At 40.8% G+C, this 25,954-nt stretch overlaps 1 protein-coding gene across 1 annotated transcript in view; it reads left to right on the forward strand.

Moving 5' to 3' along the window:
- LOC129866767 (spondin-1-like) overlaps positions 1–25,954 on the forward strand; it is a 125,919-nt gene that overhangs the window by 84,000 nt on the left and 15,965 nt on the right. The window contains exons 7-11 of the mRNA XM_055939630.1: positions 17,478–17,542; positions 18,865–19,066; positions 23,032–23,172; positions 24,099–24,174; positions 24,759–24,941. Coding sequence (XP_055795605.1) covers positions 17,478–17,542; positions 18,865–19,066; positions 23,032–23,172; positions 24,099–24,174; positions 24,759–24,941 — 667 coding nt within the window. The remainder of the gene's footprint in view (positions 1–17,477; positions 17,543–18,864; positions 19,067–23,031; positions 23,173–24,098; positions 24,175–24,758; positions 24,942–25,954) is intronic.

Genomic DNA, 25,954 nt, shown 5'->3' on the forward strand with positions numbered 1-25,954 from the left:
ATTAATGCTGGTCTGATGACAACAGAACACTGACAACAGAACAATTCATGTGTCGGTCTAAACATTGTCTAGAGAAATACCATGTAACGAAGCAGGATCGACAGACAGAAAGACATAAAGCTTGTCTTGAAGTGTCAATTAAAAACTTTATTTAAACAGGGAAATCTTATGAAATCCTCTTTTACCAGGGAGCCCTGCACACAATCATACTAATTCATAATATTTACAATTCCAAAGCAATAAAACATACAATATTTCCAAGTAATTCAAGAACAGTAACTTATAAAACACAATCATGGAAAACAAACACATTCCTCAGTAAAAAGGTTATCAACCAGCTGTCTGAACTGCCCTAGCGGCACCAAAACATCAAATGTTAGAGATGACTGGAGATCATTCCACAAGTAAGGTGCAAAAAACTAAACACAGATCTACCTAACTCAGTAGAGACCGAAGGGATCTCTGGAGTTAGCCATCTCTGAGACCAGATCTGGTAGCTCGTATGTCTGTAGGTTTACAATAGAGTATGTTTTTGCAAGAGGGCTTTAACCATCTGTATAGCCGCTTCGTGCTAATTAGACATACACTACATGGGCAAAAGTATGTGGACACCTGCTCGTCTAATATCTCATTCCAAAATCATGGACATTATTATGGAGTTGCTCTAACCCTTTGCTGCTAAAACAACTTCCACTCTTCTGGGAAGGCTTTCCACTAGATGTTGGAACATTGCTGTGGGGACTTGCTTCCATTCAGCCACAAGGGCATTAGTGTGGTCGGGAACTGATGTTGGGCAATTAGGCCTGGCTGGTAGTCGGCATTCCAGTTCATCCCAAAAGTGTTTGATGGGGTTGAGGTCAGGGCTCCGACCTCGAAAAACCATTTTCTATATGGACCTCACTTTGTGCACATGGGCATTGTCATGCTGAAACATGAAAGAGCCTTCCCCACACTGTTGCCACAAAGTTGGAAGCACAGAATTGTCTAGAATGTCATTGTATGCTGTAGCATTAAGATTGTCCTTCACTGGACCTAAGGGGCCTAATCAAACCATGAAAAACAGCCCCAGACCATTATTCCTCCTCCACCAAACTTTACAGTTGGAACTATGCTTTGGGGCAGGTAGCGTTTTTCTGGCACCTGGTAAACCCAGATTTGTCCGTCGGACTGTCAGATGATGAAGCGTAACTGATCAATCCAGAGAATGCATTTCCACTACTCTAGAGTCCATTGGTGGCGAGCTTTACACCACTCCAGCCGGCTCTTGTCATTATTATTGTGATCTTAGGATTGTGTTCGGCTGCTCGGCCATGGAAACCCATTTCATAAAACTCCCGACGAACTGTTCTTATGCTGACTTTGCTTCCAGAGGCAGTTTGGAACTCGGTAGTGAGTGTTACAACAGAGGACAGATGATTTTTACACGCTTCAGCTCTTGGCAGTCACGTTCTGTGAGTTTGTGTGGCCTACCACTTCGCGGCTGTGTCGTTGTTGCTCCTAGATGTTTCCACTTCACAATAACAACACTTACAGTTGACCGGGGCAGCTCCAGCAGGGCAGAAATTTGACGAACTGCCTTGTTGGAAGGGTGGCATCCTATGACGGTGCCATGTTGAAAGTCACTGAACTCTTCAGTAATGCAATTCTACTGCCAATGTTTGTCTATGGAGATTGCGAGGCTGTGTGCATGATTTTATAGACCTGTCAGCAACAGGTGTGGCTGAAATGGCCGAATCCACTCATTTGAAGGGGTGGCCACATACTTTTGTATATATAGTTCAAGTCCAACTAATTTAGCATGTCACAGACATGTGGTTTTTCCTTTAGTCACATCAACCATGCTCAGTATCCACGACTAGCTTTGTTAAAGGATATGATGTAGTTTGGAATGTAGTTTGGAACCAATAGCGGTGAGAGTGTTTAATGTTAGAATGCGCTGGAGTTTTGACATAACATGCACACTGTAAATCCCATGATTGATTGAATTATTTTTTAATTAGACAGGCAGTGATATTATTTATAATGTGCGTAGCTTTGGTTAGCCTCAGGCGTCACTGGTATACAGTATCTATTATGGCTTGAGTAGCCTCAGACAACATTATACCATGATGTCCTTTTACCTGCAGATCTGCTTTTACAAATTATTCCCCTGGTTGATAAAACAGAGCCTATACCCTGACATGATTAAATAGTCTGTGATTTATGTTTGACTAATGTAATCTCTAGTCAAGTAATATCTAACATAAATTCTGAATTATGGATGATTTATCACTTGGCGCCGCAGAAAACATCCTCCAGCACCCAAACATGACAAATGACCCTTATCTGATGTGCCGGAGTAAACTTACACTAGATGCTTTTGCTGTTGCCGCAGTGATGTTATTAAAAGGCCATATTTAATCACACAGTATTTTTTCCAGGCCTGAGGCAGAGAAAGAAAGACAAGTCTTGTTGGTCATATGGCTCCTGTCTCATGTTGCGAGACATTGATTAATAAAATACACTACAGAGCTGCGTGTGTATAAATGCTAGCCTCCGAAACGATTAGAGACCGGCACAATTGACGAGGCAAATCACTAAATGGCAGCAGACTGTTTGATCATGACATCTTTTCCACATATGATTTTTCCATAGAGACCGGTGAGAGGCATTGAGATGTACTTCTTATCAAACGTGAAATTCAATGGAGAAAAGCTGGTCACAGTTCGCAGTCTAGGTCAGACAGAAGACAGATTACAGTCAAAATGATGTTTATGCTTAAGAACTAACCTTGCACTCAGTCTCAAATGAAAAAACATAGCAACCTAAACCAATGTTGTGTAATAGTCCCATTTCCCTATTTATGAAATACAAAAATACATTAAAGACAACCCACACGCATGCAAGCACAGGCACATAGTCTGAATATCTTGCATCCCAGGGATTACGTAAAATCGCGTACATCCTATGAGAGATAATTCCACAGTGAATTGAAAATACATCACACAATATCCAGACCCGCCCACTGGGGAGCCAGGCCCACCCAATAATTCTATGTCTTTTTATCTAAACATGCAAACACCATCAGATAGAATTCATAGCAAGCAGTGCACTGGAATGACATTCAGATGACCTGGAATGACAATTCACTCTCATGGGATGGGTGGCGAAAAATAACTAAATGAAAGCCACATCCCCAGCAAGCCACAAATATGACCGCATTGAGGCAAATGTCGCTGTGCTTCTATGTTTATATGGACCATACCGCTGCCTACTGCATTTGTTCATTTAGCAAACAAGACATTTCATAATCCAGTGCCTTTATCACAGTCAACACATCTTTATTTTAGCTTTAACTAGCCTCATGGCATTGTGTGCTCAATAGCATGAGATGAGCTATGAAACTGCAAATGTTCCTCTCTGCCCTGTAGCAAAATGTGTAGAATTGCAGGAAGTTAGCAGTTCCCACCAACACATTTTGGGCTACGCTACTGGCTCAGGGAGTCTGGAATCATGTATGTCATATTGATTTTATTTCTGAAGGGTGGCAGGTAGCATAGCGGTTAAGAGCTTTGGGCCAGTAACTAAACAATTGCTGGTTTGAATCCCCGAGCCGACTAGGTGAAGAGTCTGTCTGTGCCCTTGAGCAAGACACTTAACGCTAATTGCTCTGGATAAAAGTGTCTGCTAACTGACTAAAATGTTTAATGTAAATATATATTTCCTGACTTGCTATACCTTATTTAACCTGGTTTAGTGCTCCCATGCACTCCTCCATTTTCCCATTTGCACTCCCTCATTTGACTTACAGCACAGTAGTAATGTGTAAATGATGCCAAGCACTGTAGATGAGAGACACAGATGAATGTCATTGTTGATATCAAAGAAATCTATATTCAATGTAGTATCAATTCTTCTTTTTTGGGAATATGCCACGTAACAGGAGATACGTTTTAACCTAACTTGGAAAGTCAGTGATATGTAATGCTTTTCAGCCAGCTCAGATACTGTAATGTTACATCCATATCTTATTAATTTGTGTGAAATCAAGCAACCTCTATCAACCCATACATAGGATTAGGGGATAGGGTATAGTACACTGGTAATCTGTCTATAATGAAATAGGCAGGACACGGGATCGACCGGAAGTTTGATCAATTAAGAACAATGACCTTTTGCCAAAGTATAATTTAAGGATTAAAGTTAAAAATTCAAAACAAGTATCTACCATGATTTGCATTGAAATAAACATTGTAAGGGCAGTTTGTTTGAACGTCAGGATGTAAAGTATTGAACTATTAGAAGGTAGGATTAGTTCTCATATAAAGGTTATATTCATGCAAATGCATAAGGCTTATTTCTCTTATACAGTGCCTTCAGAAAGTATTCATACCCCATGACTTATTCCACATTTGTGACTCGTTTCAGGTAACTAGGCATATTTTGCACTTCACTACTTCACAGGAGAGGCATTTCATCGTAATTTAAAAACAATCAAAATGCATTTTCTGGCAGAAATGCCTTCTGGAACAAACTTGTGTGCCATCTGTAAATACGAATTTTAAAAAAACAATTACGAGCCTAATTGGTTTAGCCACGAAAAAAGACAGTAACCTTCCCGCTAGCCATGATTGGCTGGGATAATGGATGTGCTGGACATGCCGAGAGATGAGTTCTGATTGGTCTGCCATGTAACTTGCTTCTGTCTATTCCACAATCTGCTCAGTATGTGTAGGTAATCCTTTCTAACGTGGCTTTAAAAAAAAAAAAAGATATCTCGAACTGCAACAAAGAAGTTTTAATTTTTTTAAACCTTTTTTTAAACTAGGCAAGTCAGTTAAGAACAAATTCTTATTTACAAAGACGCCCTAGGAACAGTGGGTTAACTGCCTTGTTCAGGGGCAGAACGACTGATTTATATCTTGTCAGCTCATGGATTCGATCTTGCAACCTCTCGGTTACTGGCCAAATGCTCTAACCACTAGAATACCTGCCACCCCTCAGTGGAATCAGTGGAATGCCCGGTAGAAGCAGAGTTTGATAGCTAAGGATATGGAGAAAATTCTCTCGTTTGATTGCAAATATTACTACGGAGGGAGTCGAAAAGAGAACACCTGTCTCCAGATTACATCTTCAAACTAAGGGCAACCATAGCATCCGTGACAGAGAGGGAGAAGCGTTAATCCATGTATACAGGTAAGAGGGTCTAGCTACATTTTGAGATATTAAATATTTCTCATTTTGTCAAAGACGTTTTCATTGCAAGTTAAAGCATACTGTTAGCTAGCTAGCTAACATTACATGTATGATCTGTGTAGTAATACTATTCGTATCTCAGAAATCGATTTTGCAATTCTAGTTATAGCCTAATGTTAACTAGCTAGCTAACATTGAACCTAGTTGGATAAATTGAGTTACCTGCAGATTCGGTATGAGTTGGGATTATGGTTCATTGTTTAGCTAGCTAGCTACATGTCTAAACAAACGACTCCACTATGCAAGTAATCATTTCACTGTATTGTTTACACTTTCTGTATTCTGTGCATTTGACAAATAAACGTTGGTTTATTTGATATAGTGTGTTTACCAGAGACGGTAATGCAAAGAACAACATGACCTGCACCAAAATCAAATTAGGATATAACATTATACCAACGAGACAGTGTCCAAGTTCTAAAATTCTCCGGTAGAATGCCCTGCTTTTATTTTGTCACACTCACAACCGCTATTTTCTGTAATTAGCTCGCCATTAACTTGTAAATAATGATCTTGTTGTGAATGAATTTTCCTGTGATAATTGTAAAAAATTAACTGAAGTTAAGACGTTGTCAGCTATGATATGGTCATTATTTGAACTGGCTATCGAGCTAACTTAACATTAGCTAGCTAGCTAACAAGCTATAAACTAACCAAAACATTGTTTAGAAAGTTTATTGTAGTTGCCTGGTTTGCTAGATTGACATATCCTTAATTCATTTTTAAACGGTTGGGTTTGTTGGTGTCAAAATACACCAGTTATGCTATTTTTGACCACCAGGCTGCTGATATCATGCAGCTTGTCGTTTTTGTTTATACTTTTTCATAATGACGACGACAAGTTTGATGTCGGACGACAATAGAATGTTCATGATGTCACCGCGACAACTGTCTACAGACATGTAGATAGACATAGTATAAACCAGCCTTTAGTCTTGAAATATTTGGTTGTTTAGAGCATTGTCTCACATGTGTGGCCACCTCGATTCGGTCTTATGTACCAAAATATAAAATTGTGTTTTTTACATTGGATTAAAGTAGAGACTTAGTGCTAGAAAATTGTATTATACAGTTGAGGAACAATGGGACAGTAATTCTGCTTTGAAAGTTAAACTTGTTACCCAACTTTTGAGAAAATGGCGCTTGAATGTTTTTGGTACACCTACTGGAGAGCTCTTGTTTGTCTACAACCATTCAAGAAGAAAAAAGAAACGCACACCTATGTAGGCGAGGTGCTGGCTAGCGGAGTAGAAAACTAGAAAATAAAGGAGAGCCGCACACTCTAGGAGCTCAGATGCAAAAATATTTAATTACCAACGTTTCGACAGACAAGCTGTCTTCATCAGGGTACAATTACAAACACTGCGGGATGACTCGTTTATATATAGTGTCAAAACACACAGGTGTCAGTAATCATGGCCAACAGTGGCCTAATATCATTGGTTAATTACTCATATTAAAACGGCATAGAATGAGCAACATACAATTAATACAAATGGATAGCATACGATCATAGACACACTAAAGACCACACAAGCCTACAAACAACCACAATGGCAAAGTCACAACAATCACAAGAATGGCTTCAGATCAAAGTCCACATTAAGACCGAAGGGAGCAAGGGTCTTTAAATTAAATATCCAAGCAGCCTCTCGTCTTAACAATAAATTATCAAGGTCACCCCCTCTCCTAGGGAGGGTGACATGTTCGATGCCAATATAACGCAAAGATGAAATCGAGTGGCCTGCCTCCAAAAAGTGGGCCGCAACTGGGTAGGTCAAGTTTTTGCACCTAATGGTGCTACGATGCTCTGAGATACGTACTTTTAATTCACGCTTAGTTTTACCCACATAATTTTTACCACAAGGACAAGTTATGAGATAAATAACTGCCTTAGTGGAGCACGTAATAACACCTTTGATTGGGATCGATGTCCCTGTTTGTGGATGTTTAAAGGATCTGCATTTATAAGTGCCATTGCATTGGGCACAGCCATTACACTTATAATTACCATCCAATAGGGGCGCAAATAGACGTTGTTCAGGAATATCTTGGGGGGTTAAATCAGAGTGTACCAATTGGTCTCGGAGATTTCTGCCCCGCGAAAATACGACCAAGGGAAGGTCAGAAAACACATTACCGAGACTATCATCGGATTTAAGAATATGCCAATGTTTGTGAACGATTCCCTTAATTTGTTCAGAGCGCTTTGAATAGCGGGTAGTTAAAATGCAAGAATGCGTCTTTTTGCGAGACTGCCCTTGAAAAAGGTCATGTCTCGTTTTGTTTTGAATTTTCTCAATGGCATTATTAATCTGAACATTTTTGTACCCCCTCTCCTTGAACTTTCTTTGCGTCTCAGCCATATTTCTGTCGAAATCTGATTGTTTTTTGCAAATTCTTTTGATTCGACAGAATTGGCTGTAGGGCAAACTATTTTTCAAGGGAAGTGGGTGACAACTGTCAGCCCTCAACAAACTGTTACGATCAGTAGGTTTCCTGTAAAGATCAGTGTATAGAACATTATTTTCACACAAGATCAGAAGATCAAGAAAACTGATTTGACGTGTATCAGATTGCATAGTAAATCTCAAATGTTCAGAACAGGAGTTAAGAAAATCATGGAACGCCTGGAGCTGTTTTACATCACCCCTCCATAGAACAAAAATATCATCAATATACCGTTTCCAAATAATGATGTTAGGCAAGAAAACATTTTTGAGAGGATTGAAAATAGACTGTTTCTCCATGTAACCAACATACAAATTAGCATAGTTAGGAGCCATGGGGGATCCCATAGCAGTACCCTTCGTCTGAATAAAGAAATCATTTAGAAACATGAAATAGTTGTGTGTAAGTACTATTTCAGCCAATAGTTTGCCCTACAGCCAATTCTGTCGAATCAAAAGAATTTGCAAAAAACAATCAGATTTCGACAGAAATATGGCTGAGACGCAAAGAAAGTTCAAGGAGAGGGGGTACAAAAATGTTCAGATTAATAATGCCATTGAGAAAATTCAAAACAAAACGAGACATGACCTTTTTCAAGGGCAGTCTCGCAAAAAGACGCATTCTTGCATTTTAACTACCCGCTATTCAAAGCGCTCTGAACAAATTAAGGGAATCGTTCACAAACATTGGCATATTCTTAAATCCGATGATAGTCTCGGTAATGTGTTTTCTGACCTTCCCTTGGTCGTATTTTCGCGGGGCAGAAATCTCCGAGACCAATTGGTACACTCTGATTTAACCCCCCAAGATATTCCTGAACAACGTCTATTTGCGCCCCTATTGGATGGTAATTATAAGTGTAATGGCTGTGCCCAATGCAATGGCACTTATAAATGCAGATCCTTTAAACATCCACAAACAGGGACATCGATCCCAATCAAAGGTGTTATTACGTGCTCCACTAAGGCAGTTATTTATCTCATAACTTGTCCTTGTGGTAAAAATTATGTGGGTAAAACTAAGCGTGAATTAAAAGTACGTATCTCAGAGCATCGTAGCACCATTAGGTGCAAAAACTTGACCTACCCAGTTGCGGCCCACTTTTTGGAGGCAGGCCACTCGATTTCATCTTTGCGTTATATTGGCATCGAACATGTCACCCTCCCTAGGAGAGGGGGTGACCTTGATAATTTATTGTTAAGACGAGAGGCTGCTTGGATATTTAATTTAAAGACCCTTGCTCCCTTCGGTCTTAATGTGGACTTTGATCTGAAGCCATTCTTGTGATTGTTGTGACTTTGCCATTGTGGTTGTTTGTAGGCTTGTGTGGTCTTTAGTGTGTCTATGATCGTATGCTATCCATTTGTATTAATTGTATGTTGCTCATTCTATGCCGTTTTAATATGAGTAATTAACCAATGATATTAGGCCACTGTTGGCCATGATTACTGACACCTGTGTGTTTTGACACTATATATAAACGAGTCATCCCGCAGTGTTTGTAATTGTACCCTGATGAAGACAGCTTGTCTGTCGAAACGTTGGTAATTAAATATTTTTGCATCTGAGCTCCTAGAGTGTGCGGCTCTCCTTTATTTTCTAGTTGTCTACAACCATTCATCATCGTTCACACCCTCTTAAACCTTAACCCCACCCATCTCTTTAAGGATTCACATGTGAGGCCATGTGCTAAACAAAGTGAGTATGGTAGTGTAGTAAACATGCACAGGATACAGAAGGTGTAAACGGTACAGTGAAATGGTTACTTACATAGTGTAGTCTTTTGTTTAGACATGTAGCTTGGTAGCTAAACAATGAACTATAATCCCAACCCATACTACTAGCAAATACAAATTGATTCTCATAGCTAGCCATCATGCATGAATCCTCAGGTAGCTAAGGCTAACCAACTACACTATATCTATAAGAGTATGTGGACACCCCTTAAAATTAGTAGATTGAGCTGCCCCGGTCCACTGTATTTGCTGTTATTGTGAAGTGGAAACGTCTGGGAGCCACACAAAAGTCTAAGATCACCATGTGCAATGCCAAGCGTCGGCTGGAGTGGTGTAAAGCTTTCTGCTATTGGACTCTGGACTCTGTTCTATGGGGTCCGACAGACAAATCTGGGTTTGGCGGATGCCAGGAGAACGCTACCTGTCTCAATGCATAGAACCAACTGTAAAGTGTGGATGAAAAAGAATGGCCTGGGGCTCTTTTTCATGCTTCGGGCTAGGCCCCTTAGTTCCAGTAAAGGGAAATCTTAACGTGATTGGCTTGCACAGCGCCCTGACCTCAACACCATTGAACACCGTTGGGATGAATTGGATTGCCGACTGTGAGGCATGCCTAATAGCCCAACATCAGTGCCCGACCTCACTAATGCTCGTGGCTGAATGGAAACAAGTCCCCGCAGCAATTTTCCAATTTCTAGCTAGCTAACATTACTATAACTAGCAATGCAAATAGATTTCTGAGATACGAATAATATTACTACACAGATCATACACGTAACATTAGCTAGCAAGCGAGCCAGCTAATGTTATCTAGCTAGCTAACAGTACGCTTTAACTTGCAATGAAATTACTTTCGGACAAAATTAGAAACATCATATCTGAAAATGTAGCTAGACTCTTACCTGTATACATGGATGAACGCTTCTCCTCTCTCTGTCACGGATGCCAGGTTTGCCCTTAGTTTGAAGATGTAGTCCGGACACAGGTGTTTTAAACAACAGCTTTCTGTGGTGTCTTTTCGACTCCTTCCGCATTTGCAAGTATACTCTGCTTCCACCGGGCATTGCACTGATTTCAAAACTCGGTCAACATCTTCCGTGACAACAACACTGTTGATTGCCGTTTATTTCCCATCACTGTCTGGTTCAATTAAAAAGTTTTGAACTAAAACAGGGTTTTCCTCGTCGTCTGATTCATTTTCAGAGTCAGAGAGTCAGCATGGGACGAACGTCCTCCAGAAAGTAGTTCATCACATCTTTTCCCTGCTGATCTTCATCGATAGCGCCTGTTAAATTCTGGGCAGCAATGTTGAGAGCAGTAGCAACATTTTTGCAGTTCTCCATATCTTAAAGAACTCCACGGTAGCAAGGATTATCTACACATACTGAGCAGCTCATGTTATAAACAGAAGCATTCTACATGGCAGACCAATCCGAACTCGTCTCTCGGCATTTCCATCCCATCCATTCATTCAGACAATCATGGCTATTGGGAAAGTTCCTGCCTTTTTCCGTGGCTAAACCAGGTAGGCTCCTAATTTAACATTTTATTTGTATTTACAGATGGCATACAAGTGTGTTATTAGGGCATATGAAAGTTCACATGTTCCAGAAGGCATTTTGCCCAAAAAACTAATTTTGATAAAAAAATTATAACTGCATTCAAATGCGTCCCCTGTAAAGTAATGACGTGGGACATATGCCTAGCTTCCTGAAACGGTCACATTTTTACTCCTGAACTTATTTAGGCTTGTTATAACAAAGGGGTTGAATATTTATTGATTCAAGACATTTCAACCTAAAAAAAGTATTAATTTGTTAAAATTCCAAAAAACATCATTCCACTTTGACATTATGGGGTTTTGTGTGTATGTATGCCAGTGACACAAAACCTCAATTTAATAATTTTAAATGTTGTCTGTAACACAACAAAATGTAGAAAAAGTAAAGGTGTGTGAATACTTTGAGTGCACTGTACAGTACATTATATAACAGGAGTTAATTTGCCTTATTTTAAATAGTAGGCCTACTGTATACATGCATTGATATCTAATAATGTGCTTTGTTGTCTGCACCATGCACAGTATATAGTGTACTTCATTCCACACTGTTTGAACTAAGAGATTAAAAAGGTCCCCCACAAGGTTATGTGGGTAATTGTTTCCTGTAATGAGTGCATAATACACCCTCCGAACTGCACGTTTGCAGCACAACAGAAGACCACACCATCACCTCCCAGAGCCCAGTCTCATTCTCCAGACAGTCACCCAGAATTGCTTTTAAACTCCAATATGACAGCGTTTATTCTTTATTACACACTCTCCCAGAGGCTCCCAGCTCATTTAACATTATTACGATTTGACAATATTTCTCCCGCTGCCGTGCAACAGATCCCTTGGCAAAGTCACTAGGTTTTGATTGTGCTCGGGCATCAGATGGGAGCGGCAATGGCGGAGGCAGAAGTATACTGGGTACGTTGGGTCCTCGGAGTGCCACACGCTGGCAAGACGGCTGAGTCAGGGGAGCTGCTCTGCCTGCCTGCCTCTGAGCATGATGTGATGGGGGAGAGCAGTGTGGTTATGGGGGCTTATTGCCCTGCCTCTCAGTTCCTCTCCGCTTGCAGGAGTGACTGGCCAGACTGGCACCTCACTGAAATCAAATCAATTACGGCCCAGACTTCTCTGTAGCTGGATATAGACAAACAGACGGGGCCATTTAGGGGATTCAAGAGGCTGGACAGGGCATCACATGAGGTCAGCCTAGGGTCAACATGACAAATAATTAAAATACAAACTTTTTAAGGTAAAAGATATGAGTGCCTTGATTCTGGGGAGGTAAGAGCAAAGATAAAAGTGAAGACAAAGGCTAAGATATATTCTTTGTCAGAGTGCTATTTATCAGAGAAACTTTAGGTAGGCTACTTACTACAAAAAAAAGTATGTTAAAAAAAACTAGCTACTGTTTAGCTTTCTATAAAAATGGTGACACGCTGTGTGTCATTGAGCTCACATTCAGCAATAATGAGTAAAAAGTAAAGGCTGTGTAAGGACTATTTTACCAAGAAGGAGAGTGATGGAGTGCTGCATCAGATGACCTGGCCTCCACAATCCCCCAACCTGAACCAAATTGAGATGGTTTGACATGAGTCGGACCGCAGAGTGAAGGAAAAGCAGCCAACAAGTGCTCAGCATATGTGAGAACTCCTTCAAGACTGTTGGAAAAGCATTCCAGGTGAAGCTGGTTGAGAGAATGCCAAGAGTGTGCAAAGCTGTCATCAAGGCAAAGGGTGGCTATTTTAACCTGTCTAGGATCAGCGTGGCGCTAGCGGCACACCCCCCCCCCCCCCACTGAAAAACCAGTGCCGCGAAATTCAAAAAAAATATTTTTTTAAAATATTTAACTTTCACACATTAAAGTCCAATACAGCTAATGAAAGACACAGATCTTATGAATCCAGTCAACATTTCCGATTTTTAAAATGTTTTACAGGGAAGACACAATATGTAAAGATGTACATCTATTACCTAAAAACACATTAGCATAATCCACCATCTTTTATTTGTCCACCAACACCAGTAGCCATCACCAATTCGGCTAAACTAAGATATTTATAGCCCCTAACCAACAAAAAAACTCATTAGATGACAGTCTGATAACATATTTATGGTATGGGATAGGTTTTGTTAGAAAAAAGTGCATATTTCAGGTATATGGCATAGTTTACAATTGCACCCACCATCACAAATGGACTAGAATAATTACAATGAGCAACGTGTTTACCTAACTACTAATCATCAAACATTTCGTAAAAATACACAGCATACACGAATCGAAAGACACAGATCCTGTGAATACAGACAATATTTCAGATTTTCTAAGTGTCTTACAGCGAAAACACAATAAATCGTTATATTAGCTTAGCACATAGCAATTAGCAGCCCAGCATTGATTCTAGCCAAAGTGAGCGATAAAAGTCAACATCGCCAAAAGATATTAATTTTTTCACTAACCTTCTCAGAATTCTTCCGATGACACTCCTGTAACATCACATTACAACATGCATATACAGTTTGATCGAAAATGTTTATATTTAGCCACCAAAATCATGGTTAGACAATGTGAAATGTAGACAAGCTGGTAAAGAAAACGTCCTTGCGCCACTTAGACAGTGATCTACTCTTATACATAAATACTCATAAACGTGACTAAAAAATATAGGGTGGACAGGGATTGATAGACAATTTAATTCTTAATACAATTGCGTTATTACATTTTTTAATTTATCCTTACTTTTCAATACAGTTTGCGCCAAGCGAAGCTACGTCAAAAAACATGGCGTCCTAAGCCACTAAAATGTTTCGACAAACACGATTTATCATAATAAAAATGTCCTACCTTGAGCTGTTCTTCCATCAGTATCTTGGGCAAAGGATCCTTTCTTGGGAGAAATCGTCTTTTGGTGGAAAGCTGTCCTCTTGCCATGTGGAAATGTCAACTACGTTCGGGATGAACTGAAAAGCGTTCCCAACTTTTCACATCGTTGCAAAAATAAATGTCCCAAAATCGCACTAAACGGATATAAATTGCTATAAAACGCTTTAAATTAACTACTTTGTGATGTTTGTAACTCCTATAACGAGTGAAAAGATGACCGGAGAAATATAACAGGCTAAACTAACGCTTGGAACAGGAGAGGGTCGGTGTCTTCCACGCGCGTTACGCAGCAAGAAAAGACTTGCTAGCTAAAGGTTTTTTTCATTTGTAGGGCCTGTGAACGAGCAATCGAGCCCGTTGGAATCGTCATCACGTAAAGGCATCCAGGGGAAGACGTAAGAAGTGTCCGTATAGTCATAGCAACGACAGTGCCCGTTTAAATGACTTCAGAAAAGTGGCCAACGTTTCTCAAATCTGACTCCATGTCAGGGAAATTGCTGTAGAATGGGCTCTGTTCCACTTAGAGACAAAATTTCAACTCCTATAGAAACTATAGACTGTTTTCTATCCAATAATAATAATAATATGCATATTGTACGATCAAGGATTTTGTGGGAAGCCGTTTAAAAAATTAGCCACATTAGCATAAATAGTCTAAACAGCGCCCCCATCCCCAACAGGTTAAGAGTCTCAAATATAAAATATATTTTGATTTGTTGGTTACTACATGATTCCATATGTGTTATTTCATAGTTTTGATGTGTTCACTATTATTCTACAAAGTAGCAAATAGTAAAAAATAAAGAAAAACTCTTGAATGAGTAGGTGTTCTGAAACTTTTGACTGGTAGTGTAAGTATTTAGATTCTCTGCCATGAGACTCAAAATTGAGCTCCGGTGCATCCTGTTTCCATTGATCATCCTTGAGATGTTCCTACAGCTTGATTGGAGTCCACCCGTGGTAAATTCAATTGATTGGACATGATTTGTAAAGGCACATACCTGTCTATATAAAGGCCCCACAGTTGACAGTGCATATCAGAGCAGAAAACCAAGCCATGAGGTCAAAGGAATTGTCCGTAGAGCTCTGAGACAGGATTGTGTCGAGCCACAGATCTGGGGAAGGGTACCGAAACATTTCTGCAGCATTGAAGGTCCGCAAAAACACAGTGGTCTCCATCATTCTTAAATGGAAGAGGTTTGGAACCACGAAGACTCTTCCTAGAGCTGGCTGCCTGGCCAAAGTAAGCAATCGGGGGAGAAAGGCCTTGGTCAGGGAGGTGACCAAGAACCCGATGGTCACTCTGACAAAGCTCCAGAGTTTCTCTGTGGAGAATGGAGAACGTTCCAGAAGGACAACCATCTCTGCAGCACTCCACCAATCAAGCCTTTATGGTAGAGTGGACAGACGGAAGCCACTCCTCAGTAAAAGGCACATAACAGCCTGCTTGGATTTTGCCAAAAGGTACCTAAAGACTCTCAGACCGTGAGAAACCAGATTCTCTGGTCTCATGAAACCAAGATTGAACTCTTTGCCCTGAATGCCAAGCGTCACGTCTGGAGGAAACCTGGCACCGTCCCTATGGTGAAGCATGGTGGTGGCAGCATCATGGTGCGGGGATGTTTTTCAGAGGCAGGGACTGGGAAACTAGTCAGGATCAAGGCAAAGTTGAACAGAGCAAAATACAGAGAGATCCTTGATGAAAACCTGCTCCAGAGCACTCAGGACATCAGACTGTACCTCAGTCCAACAGGACAACGACCCTAAGCACACAGTCAAGACAACGCAGGAGTGGTTTCGGGACATGTCTCTGAATGTCCTTGAGTGGCCCAGCCAATTCTCAACGGAAACGTTGTTCATGAAATCGACCGTAGTTAAATCCAAACAGATTTGATAAATAGACCTGGTTGTGATTCAGTCTTCCCTACAGTCTTGTATGTAATTGAAGTGGTAATGTGTATATGTTGAAGGAGAGAGAGTGTTATTACGGGGGGAAAAGCCAGTGGGAGGCCGGAAGGATAATCTGAAAACAAATATTTATTTAATGGCTGCCAAATACAGTCAACTCAAAGTATTGGGACACGGACTCCTTTTTTGTTGTTTTGGCTCTGTATAACAGCAATTTGGATTTGAAATGATACGATGATGATGAGGTTAAAGTGCAGACTGTCAGCTTTATTTGAGAGTATTTTCATTGGTATCGCATGGACCGTTTCGAAATTACAGCACTTTTTGTTCATGGTCCCCCCATTTTAGGGGACCAAAAGTATTGGGACAAATTTACTTTAAAGTAGTGAAAAGTTTAATATTTGGTCCCTTATTCTTAGCAAATAATGATTACATCAAGCCTATAACTCTACAAACTTGTTGGATGCATTTGCTGCTTGTTTTGGTTGTGTTTCAGATTACTTTTTGCCCAATAGATATAAATGGTAAATAATGTATTGTGTCATTTTGGAGTCACTTTTATCCTAAATATTAATAGAATATGTTTCTAAAACGTCTACATTAATGTGGATGCTCCCATGATTACAGATAACCTTGAATGAATCGTGAGTAATGATGAGTAAGAAAGTCACAAACTCACAAATATCATACCCCCCGAAAAATGCTAAAAATAACCTTCCCTGTTATGGTAATGGGGTATGATATTTGTGCTTGTATTTCACAGCCGGTTTGGGTTTGCACCTCGCACCCTTTTTTCTGTCTCACTTCTTCTCGTCATCTTCCTCGCCCAATCCTCCGACATGAATTCCATCTCTGTGTGGGACTTCAGGAAACTCAGTATCGATCCGCCAGCCGCTGCCATGCCACACGTCTGCTAGCTCCGAAGCCCTCGCTCGGCTACCGTTCGGTTCAATCACTGTTGAACTGGATTGGCTCATTTACTTTTTAGAACAAGATTGAAGCTTACAAATCTGTGTAGGGTGTGTGACAAACGATAGCCTGTGGTGTTCCCATCAATCTGCTCGTTGAGCTTATTTCTTTTCGGGAAAGTGATTTACAAAAGTAAACCTTCAATAGTGAACGTTAAAGCAATATGCTGGCTACTGTTGATAGTCTCAACAACAATAAAGCTACAAGGAGACCCTGTAGCCATGTCAATATCTCTTTTCTCAAAATGACTTGTTTTCTATAGAAATCCACAAAGAGAAGGAGTGTGTGTGGGAAAGCATAATAGTAGGCAACACCACAGATCTCTACCACCCTGTTTTTCCTTTGTTTGATTTCAGACACCACACTGTCTCACAGAGCAGCAACAACCCCTGCTTAGTTATACATCAAAAGGGTCTGTTTGCTACTGGACCTTTTAATTTTTCAGCAGCAGGTGACAATGCTGCTATGTTAACACCCTGCTCCCCCAGACCGGCCAGCTTAGCTGAGCTACTGTGCGTGATTCACAAGTGGGATCCTCTTGTGGAAAAAACAGCCATTATAAAATAACAGACACATCTGGTCCCAAGATGCCCACTTTCACAGCTCTCAACTTTGGAAAGTGTTTTAGATTTCATACGAAAAAGAGGAATTAACCCTGTTGGGTATCTTTCTGTGTTCTCCATGCAGTTTTCTCTAATTTGACCGAACGAATGTATCTTTCTCTCTCTGTGTTTGTCATCCACAGGGTGATGAAGTTCTGACTGTGATAAAAACGAAGGCGCAGTGGCCAGCATGGCAGCCCCTGAATGTGTGAGTACACTGTGATGTGCAAGAGTACCCTCACTTTTCGCAGGTTTGAAAATGTTAATTGTCTGTCTAAAAAACGGTGAAATTACTTGTAGAGATTATCATTTGATAATCATTAATTGAGAATTTAGATGAAAACAGAATTTCTCATAATTTTTTTTAACTTCATCAGAAAATAATCACCCAGCATTAATTCAATAGCTACCTGCCTGGCCTGCGGATGTTTTCTTTAAATTCATTAATGATTGTGTACATTTTTCATGAGGTATTTTGTTTGCAAAAGGAAGACTCCTGTTTTGATGAGAGATTTGTTTCCTCTGGGTGTTTCTGTGATTAGTGTTATTGACTGCCTCCACTTCCAATATTATAAGACGTTACATTTACCTATTTTAACATTAGCCAACCAATTAATCCGGGCAATTTTCTCTCTTTAGAAGAGGCTGTTTGAAAAAGTCATATACATGTGTTTTATGTAAAGGGGGGGGGGGGATCAGAACAACATAGATGTCTCAAAGGGAAGGAGATTGTTTAAAGAGATTGATGTGCTTGTGGAATAAGTTCTCTAAATAAGGCACAGCGAAGTGTAGGTTGTAGTCTCCATACTTGTTTAATCATCTCACAGGAACTGCTTGAATTAGATCAGTTGTATCTAACTGAGCAGTACTACACTCCCACGTCGTGTTATATTACAGAAATGTACAGAGTTTTGTTGTGTATCACCTAATTAACATGACAAGGAGGAATATTATATAAGTATCTCTTCACATGTCAGTAACTATTCAGATGTTACTGGCTGTTATTCTCCTCTTAGTATTTGTGTTGTGGAAATTAACACATAAATAGAGTCCCAAAAAGCACCCAGTTCCCTATATAGTGCACTACTTTTCACCAGGGCCTATAGGGCTCTGGTTAAAAGTAGTCCACTATATAGGGAATAGGGGGCCATTTGGGATAGAACCTGTCTATTTGCCTCCACGCACATTCACCAGCCTAAACATTTCCACCGTAACATCTAGTTCATTCACACTTATTTATGTGTTCTAGTGATACAACAGTATTCTCTCTAAGTTCTAAATAGAAACAAGTCATTATTTATTAATATGTTGAGCTGTTATGAACGGAATGTGTTATACGTTTTTGTTTGGACAGTATGTAGCTCATTTAAACACTTAAAGCAGATAATTGGTGTGGTATGTGATGCATTCAAATGAAAACCAAGCTGGCTTCACCAGTCTTTAACATTATGTCATTGTGTGTTGATCAATCAGATCAATCTGCACATTGAGGAGCATACGATGCGTGTCTGTATCTGTTTGTCTATTCAGGCGGGCAGCTCCCTCGGCTGAGTTCTCAGTGGACCGTACGCGTCACCTCATGTCCTTTCTGAGCATGCTGGGGCCCAGCCCTGACTGGAACGTGGGGCTGTCTGCAGAGGACCTCTGCACCAAGGAGTGTGGCTGGATCCAGAGGCTGGACCAAGACCTCATCCCTTGGGACGCAGGCACCGACAACGGGGTCACCTACGAGGTGAGGCCCTGGGGCCCCAGACATGGGGGTCAATATGTAGTAAATGGCTGTGGTTTCAGTTATCTAGTAAAACTATTTCTGCCATTCTAATTTCCATAACCAGGCGTCTGTATTTTGCCATAAATCTGGAACGAAAGCTGTTGATCTACTTTCATTAATAGTGCAGGAGCGTTGCTTTTTTATTTTTTGTTTATAACTTATGAATATACAAATCCTCCAACCTCGGCTGAAAAACGCATAAACAGATTCAGCGAAAAACACACTGCAAACATAAAACAGCACATCCACTGTGTTGTCGTTTTATTGAGGCGGACATATTTACCCAAGAGGCTGCCTCACTGACTAGTCTTGTGTCGCTACCCTGTAAATATGTACCCAACAAATCCTGCGCTGGAATTTATAGTTAATTTTCTGCTGGCTTGAAAAGATACTGGGAAAAGAAAAGGAAAGACACTGCCATCTATAGGCCAGAAAAGACACTGAAGATACAGTATATCCAATGCATACCCACACACACAGCATAATCATACACACTCTGTAAATAGCCTTTATACTTTCTATGCAAAGAAAGCGGATGAATCATGCATTCATATACCCCAGATGTGATTTAGTTATTTCGTTTTTGTCTCCACATGTTGGCTGCAGTACCAATTAATATATCAGCCAAAAATGAACTAAAACTAGATTCCCTGGAGTTAAAGTAGAAAGGGACTCAATTGCTTTTGTTTTTTTCTCTTCAACTGAAGTTACTGTTATGGAACGGCAGCATGAAAGGTGATTCACAAAGCACCAAGCAGGAAACAATGTCATAAATCACTCATAAAAGGAATATTACACAGCTGATCAATTATGCATATTAAGATCAAACACAGAAGCCCCTAACAGATGGCAGCTGAACATGACGAGGTGCTCGCTCACAGCCCTGTGCCCATACTGTTTCACTAGCTCCCTTCCCTGTGCCCATACTACATATTACATTACATTTTAGTCATTTAGCAGACACTCTTATCCAGAGCGACTTACAGTTAGTGCATTCATCTTCACCCTAAAAGCACCAACATACAGTATTTCAACCCCTAAAAGCACCAACATACAGTATTTCAACCCCTAAAAGCACCAACATACAGTATTTCAACCCCTAAAAGCACCAACATACAGTATTTCAACCCCTAAAAGCACCAACATACAGTATTTCAACCCCTAAAAGCACCAACATACAGTATTTCAACCCCTAAAAGCACCAACATACAGTATTTCAACCCCTAAAAGCACCAACATACAGTATTTCAACCCCTAAAAGCAACAACAGGGGTCATTTTGGGATGTGATGAAAAAATACACTTTCTGTCAAACAGTAACCCTTTTTGATTTTATTAACCTTTTGTAGTAAATTCTTTCAATTCCCCATTATTCAAAATACACCGTTTTTTAAGTGTTTTGAAAATATATTTTGATTTATCTCATCCATAGCCACTTGTTATGAATATTTGTCTGTTCAAAGTGTATTCAAAGTGTTGTGTTTCTGTGATACTGAGAGGCTAATAATTTGACGATTGAGCTAATCTGACACACCGGTATGACCTAAAATGGCCACAGATAAGGCCGATTTAGGCGATATGGGTGCCGGTGACATCAGACTTTTTGCTCTAGTTCAAATTTCATCTAACAGATGAGACTCTCGACTTGGTGTAGAGACATTGACTGGAACCTAAATATGTATTTACATTTTTGAGATATTTTTGAGTTATCGGGGCTGCGACGACCCCCAGAGGCCAAATCTGGGGTGGATCCATATCTATTTATTTTCAGGGTACATACTGTACCTCTGTACCAAATGTTGTGCTTTTATTGCAAAGTTTACTATTGATTCCGCATTTACATCTTAGGTGTGCTCAACTTGTATACAAAAGAGATATTTCAGGCGTTTTAAGACTGACATGTCTTATTTAAGACACTATACCCCGTGTTACAGTTACTGCCAGCCCTGTGCACATACTGCCCTGTGTTACACTTAAAAGTCCAATAAAGCCATTTTTTTAAATCTCAATATCAAATCATTTCTGGGTAACAATGAAGTACCTTAAAATGGTAAAAAATAAACAAAAATAGCTTCTTAGGAAAAGGCAATTTCTCAAGCAAGAGTTTGACTGTCTGGGAGAGGTCCAAGTGGGGAGTGGAAAACTGAAAATGTGCTGTTATTGGCAGAGAGGTTTGAAACTCTTTCTTATTGTTCTTAACTAATTTACTGCTAGGTGATGTCACCATGGAAGACCAAAACTCCATCAAACCAAAACAGGCAGAACTCTTTTCAAGTCTTTTCAACCCACTCTTGCACTAAAAGGGCATGATCAGTTTTCACAATTTTACAGTATTATTAGTGTGGATGGATATATATATACATATATATATATTGCAGGTTTTCCTACTTACAAAGCATGTAGAGGTCTGTAATGTTTATCATAGGTACACTTCAACTGTGAGAGACGGAATCTAAAACAAGAATCCAGAAAATTACATTGTATGATTTTTAAGTAATTCATTTGCATTTTATTGCATGACATAAGTATTTGATCACCTACTAACCAGTAAGAATTCCGGCTCTCACAGACATGTTATTTTTTCTTTAAGAAGCTCTCCTGTTCTCCACTCATTAACTGTATTAACTGCACCTGTTTGAACTCGTTACCTGTATAAAAGACACCTGTCCACACACTCAAACAGACTCCAACCTCTCCACAACGGCCAAGACCAGAGAGCTGTGTAAGGACATTAGGGATAAAATTGTAGACCTGCACAAGGCTGGGATGGGCTACAGGACAATAGGCAAGCAGCTTGGTGAGAAGGCAACAACTGTTGGTGCAATTATTAGAAAATGGAAGAAGTTCAAGATGACGGTCAATCACCCTCGGTCTGGGGTTCCATGCAAGATCTCACCTCATGGGACATCAATGATCATGAGGAAGGTGAGGGATCAGCCCAGAACTACACGGCAGGATCTGGTCAATGACCTGAAGAGAGCTGGGACCACAGTCTCAAAGAAAACCATTAGTAACACACTACGCCGTCATGGATTAAAATCCTGCAGCGCATGCAAGGTCCCCCTGCTCAAGCCAGCGCATGTCCAGGCCCGTCTGAAGTTTGCCAATGACCATCTGGATGATCCAGAGGAGGAATGGGAGAAGGTCATGTACTCTGATGAGACAAAAATAGAGCTTTTTGGTCTAAACTCCACTCGCCGTGTTTGGAGGAAGAAGAAGGATGAGTACAACCCCAAGAATACCATCCTAACCGTGAAGCATGGAGGTGGAAACATCATTCTTTGGGGATGCTTTTCTGCAAAGGGGACAGGACGACTGCACCGTATTGAGGGGAGGATGGATGGGGCCATGTATCGCGAGATCTTGGCCAACAACCTCCTTCCCTCAGTAAGAGCATTGAAGATGGGTCTTCCAGCATGACAACGACCCAAAACACACAGCCAGGGCAACTAAGGAGTGGCTCCGTAAGAAGCATCTCAAGGTCCTGGAGTGGCCTAGCCAGTCTCCAGACCTGAACCCAATAGAAAATCTTTGGAGGGAGCTGAAAGTCCGTATTGCCCAGCGACAGCCCCGTTTTGTTTTAGATTCCATCTCTCACAGTTGAAGTGTACCTATGATAAAAAAATTACAGACCTCTACATGCTTTGTAAGTAGGAAACACTGCCGATTTTGCAGGTTATCAAATACTTTTTCTCCCCACTGTATATACACACATATTTACACAGTTTAACACAGGAAATCATATTTTTGACTGCACTGGGCCTTTAATACCAACTCTGCACCTATACTAACTCCTAGTACAACAGTGCTAACAGTAATTCCAATAACTCCACTTTCGTGGACCTATATTACCCTGTCTTACACTTACTCCTAGCCCAATGTCCATATTGTGTCACTCATATTCCACCCTGTCTCGTACCATTCCAGTCTCCCAACAAGCCTACGATACCCCAGGAGAGGATCCGGGCCCTGACCAGCCTGGATCACCCCCAGAGTCCCTTCTACGACACTGAGGGAGGCCCTATCACAGCCTTGGCCCGGGTGGTGGTGGAAAGGATAGCCAGAAAGGTACCTTCAGCACCTGGCTCATTCATTCCACTATCTTTGTCTGTGTCTGCTCCCTCTCTCTGAAGAGATGTGAATGTCCATGCAATATAACTCTCCTCACAGTCACTATACATGTAATGTTGCTTTGGATACATAGCTCTTTGAATGGGCTGTAGACTGACCAGGTGAATCCAGGTGTAAGCTATGATCCCTTATTGATGTAACTTGTTAAATCCACTTCAATCAGTGTAGTTGAAGGGGAGGAGACCGGTTAAAGAAGGATTTTTAAGCCTCTAGACAATTGAGACATGATGTGTGTATGTGTGCCATTCAAAGGGTGAATGGGCAAGACAAAAGATTTAAGTGCCTTTGAACGGGGTGTGGTAGTAGGTGCCAGGAGCACCGGTTTGAGTGTGTCAAGAACGCTGTCTCACGCTCAACAGTTTCCCGTGTGTATCAAGAATGGTCCACCACCCAAAGGACATCCAGCCAACTTGACACAACTGTGGGAAGCGTTGGAGTCAATCCGGGCCAGCATCCCTGTGAAACGCTTTCGACACCTTGTACAGCCCGTGCCCCAACGACTTGAGGCTGTTCTCAGAGCAAAAGGAGGTGCAACTCAATATTAAGAAGGTGTTCCTAATGTTTTGTACACTCAGCGTATATTGCCATAGTGATCATAGCAAGTCTTTGGAAAACACAAAGAAAAATGACAGTGTTTATCTCCTGACAATTGAAGCAAAGAATTCAGAACAAAGTCTATCTATCTTTTAAACTGACAACCAGGTGTCATATTGACCGAACCTCCATTTTACAGAAGATTGCCAAGAAAATAAATTACACATATTCGGGTGTTTACCCTTGTCTCCGATGAGAATGTGATATTAAATGGTAAATTGAGAATCTTATCAGTGTTTGTGATGTTGAATCATGTTTCTTGTCCACAGGGAGAGCAGTGCAATATTGTCCCGGACACTGTGGACGATATCGTGGCAGATATTGGCCAGGAGGAGAAGGAGGAAGGTGCGGAAGCACTTTATCTCAACCAATTTGGGATGTTCAATTTAAAAGCCACACACTCTAGCTGCTTGACTTGCTTTGCCTGAATCCATGTTTAAACTTCCAGATGTCTGTCTGCTGAACACCATCAACACAGCAAGCAGGAGAAATTAACCTGTGGAGTTTTTGTTTCTAGCCACACTCTGCAATTAACGTCCAATTCTACCTTTGAACCGGGTTCTCTCTAACCTCTTTCTGTTGAGGGCAACACTGTCTGTTTCCTTAACAGGAAGGTCTCTAGTACATTACAATACACCTACTGTACAGTAACTATACACTGTGGTTAGAGCAAGACCTGAACTGTATGAACTTGCATTGACTTTTTTAGGCAGTTAGGCACATTAGTCCATACCTATACAGCACCATCACATTCTAAAGCAGTGAAAATATAGGGTTATAAGCAAGAAAATTGAGTTTGAATACCCCCATTTACATGATCTCATTAGAATATGACAAGATAGTGACATTTAACCAATGCTGTTATTGTCACCCAAGCTGACCAAGATGACTTGTCAATGCATTGTCTGATAGAGTATTTCTTCCTTCAGATGACACTCCAGAGACGTGCATCTACTCCAACTGGTCTCCGTGGTCAGCCTGCAGCTCAGCCAGCTGTGACAAGGGCCGGAGGATGAGACAGAGGATGCTGAAGGCCCAGCTGGACCTCGGTGTTCCCTGCCCTCACACCCAGGACTTCAAGCCCTGCATGGGGCCTGGCTGCAGCGAGGAGGGTGAGGACTAAGGACAGTGTCATAGGCCTGTTTCTCATTTAGCGCTAATGCATGCACTTCAATAGCACCGTTCAATCACTTGTATGAATCAGCTGACAAAGTCGCCTCAGCTTAGACATGAATACAGTTGTTTGCCTGTCTGATAAATTGGGTGAAACGTGAAACGTCTGAATTTGTGAGAATTGAAATCCAACAGTTTTGTCTTTCTCAGAACATCCATTTCTCAGAACATTCCATCTCCAATGGCTGTAAAATAGCTTCCAAAAATTGCGAAAAGACAGTGAATTATATGTTATTGTTTAAAAGAAAGCAGGTCATAAAGAAGAGGTTGTTGGCTAAAGGTTTGTCTGCTGCTCTGCAGGCTGAGCTGGTGACCCCTGTGTAATCGTGTACATGTCATATTGACTAAAGACAGTCAGCATATCCATGTATGAGAACAGGGATTAGGGTTGAAATGGTGTCACGCTCCTCCAATTTACTAGCCAAGCACGAGAAAATACATTGTTGCCATTGTTTTCCCTTTCCCGGTTTACATGCTACGTATGATGCACAATTAATACCGTTTTGTTGTTTGCATTCAAATATAACATGTAAAGATGGGACTTTGGCGTTTCATCAAGTCCCACAACCTGGTAAAGATCCAAAGACAAGAATATGATATTCCACAAAAGCTTCTTCTTCCAGTACACAAGACAGATCTGAAAGCTGTTCTATTCAGTCAGATTGACATCAACTTTGTTTCTCAGGAACTAACTGGTCCTTTGTCCAATTCTCATCAATGTTGTCAGTTTAGTCCACTATGCCAAAAGGCACATGATCAGTCATGCAGAGGTGTTTGTCATTCCTCCCTTTATCTCTACTCGTGCCCCAAATCTCAGCTTTGTCCGGGCTTGATAAGTGTGTTTGAATTGTTCATGGCTATTGTTTCCATCCAACACACACTATCGATTAATAGGACCGGCAGCGTGTGCTTTTCTTCCTGCACGTCACTCCTTTCCTGTCTTGTATCGCTC

This window comes from Salvelinus fontinalis, chromosome 12 (assembly GCF_029448725.1).
Source record: "Salvelinus fontinalis isolate EN_2023a chromosome 12, ASM2944872v1, whole genome shotgun sequence".
Taxonomy (NCBI): Eukaryota; Metazoa; Chordata; class Actinopteri; order Salmoniformes; family Salmonidae; genus Salvelinus; species Salvelinus fontinalis.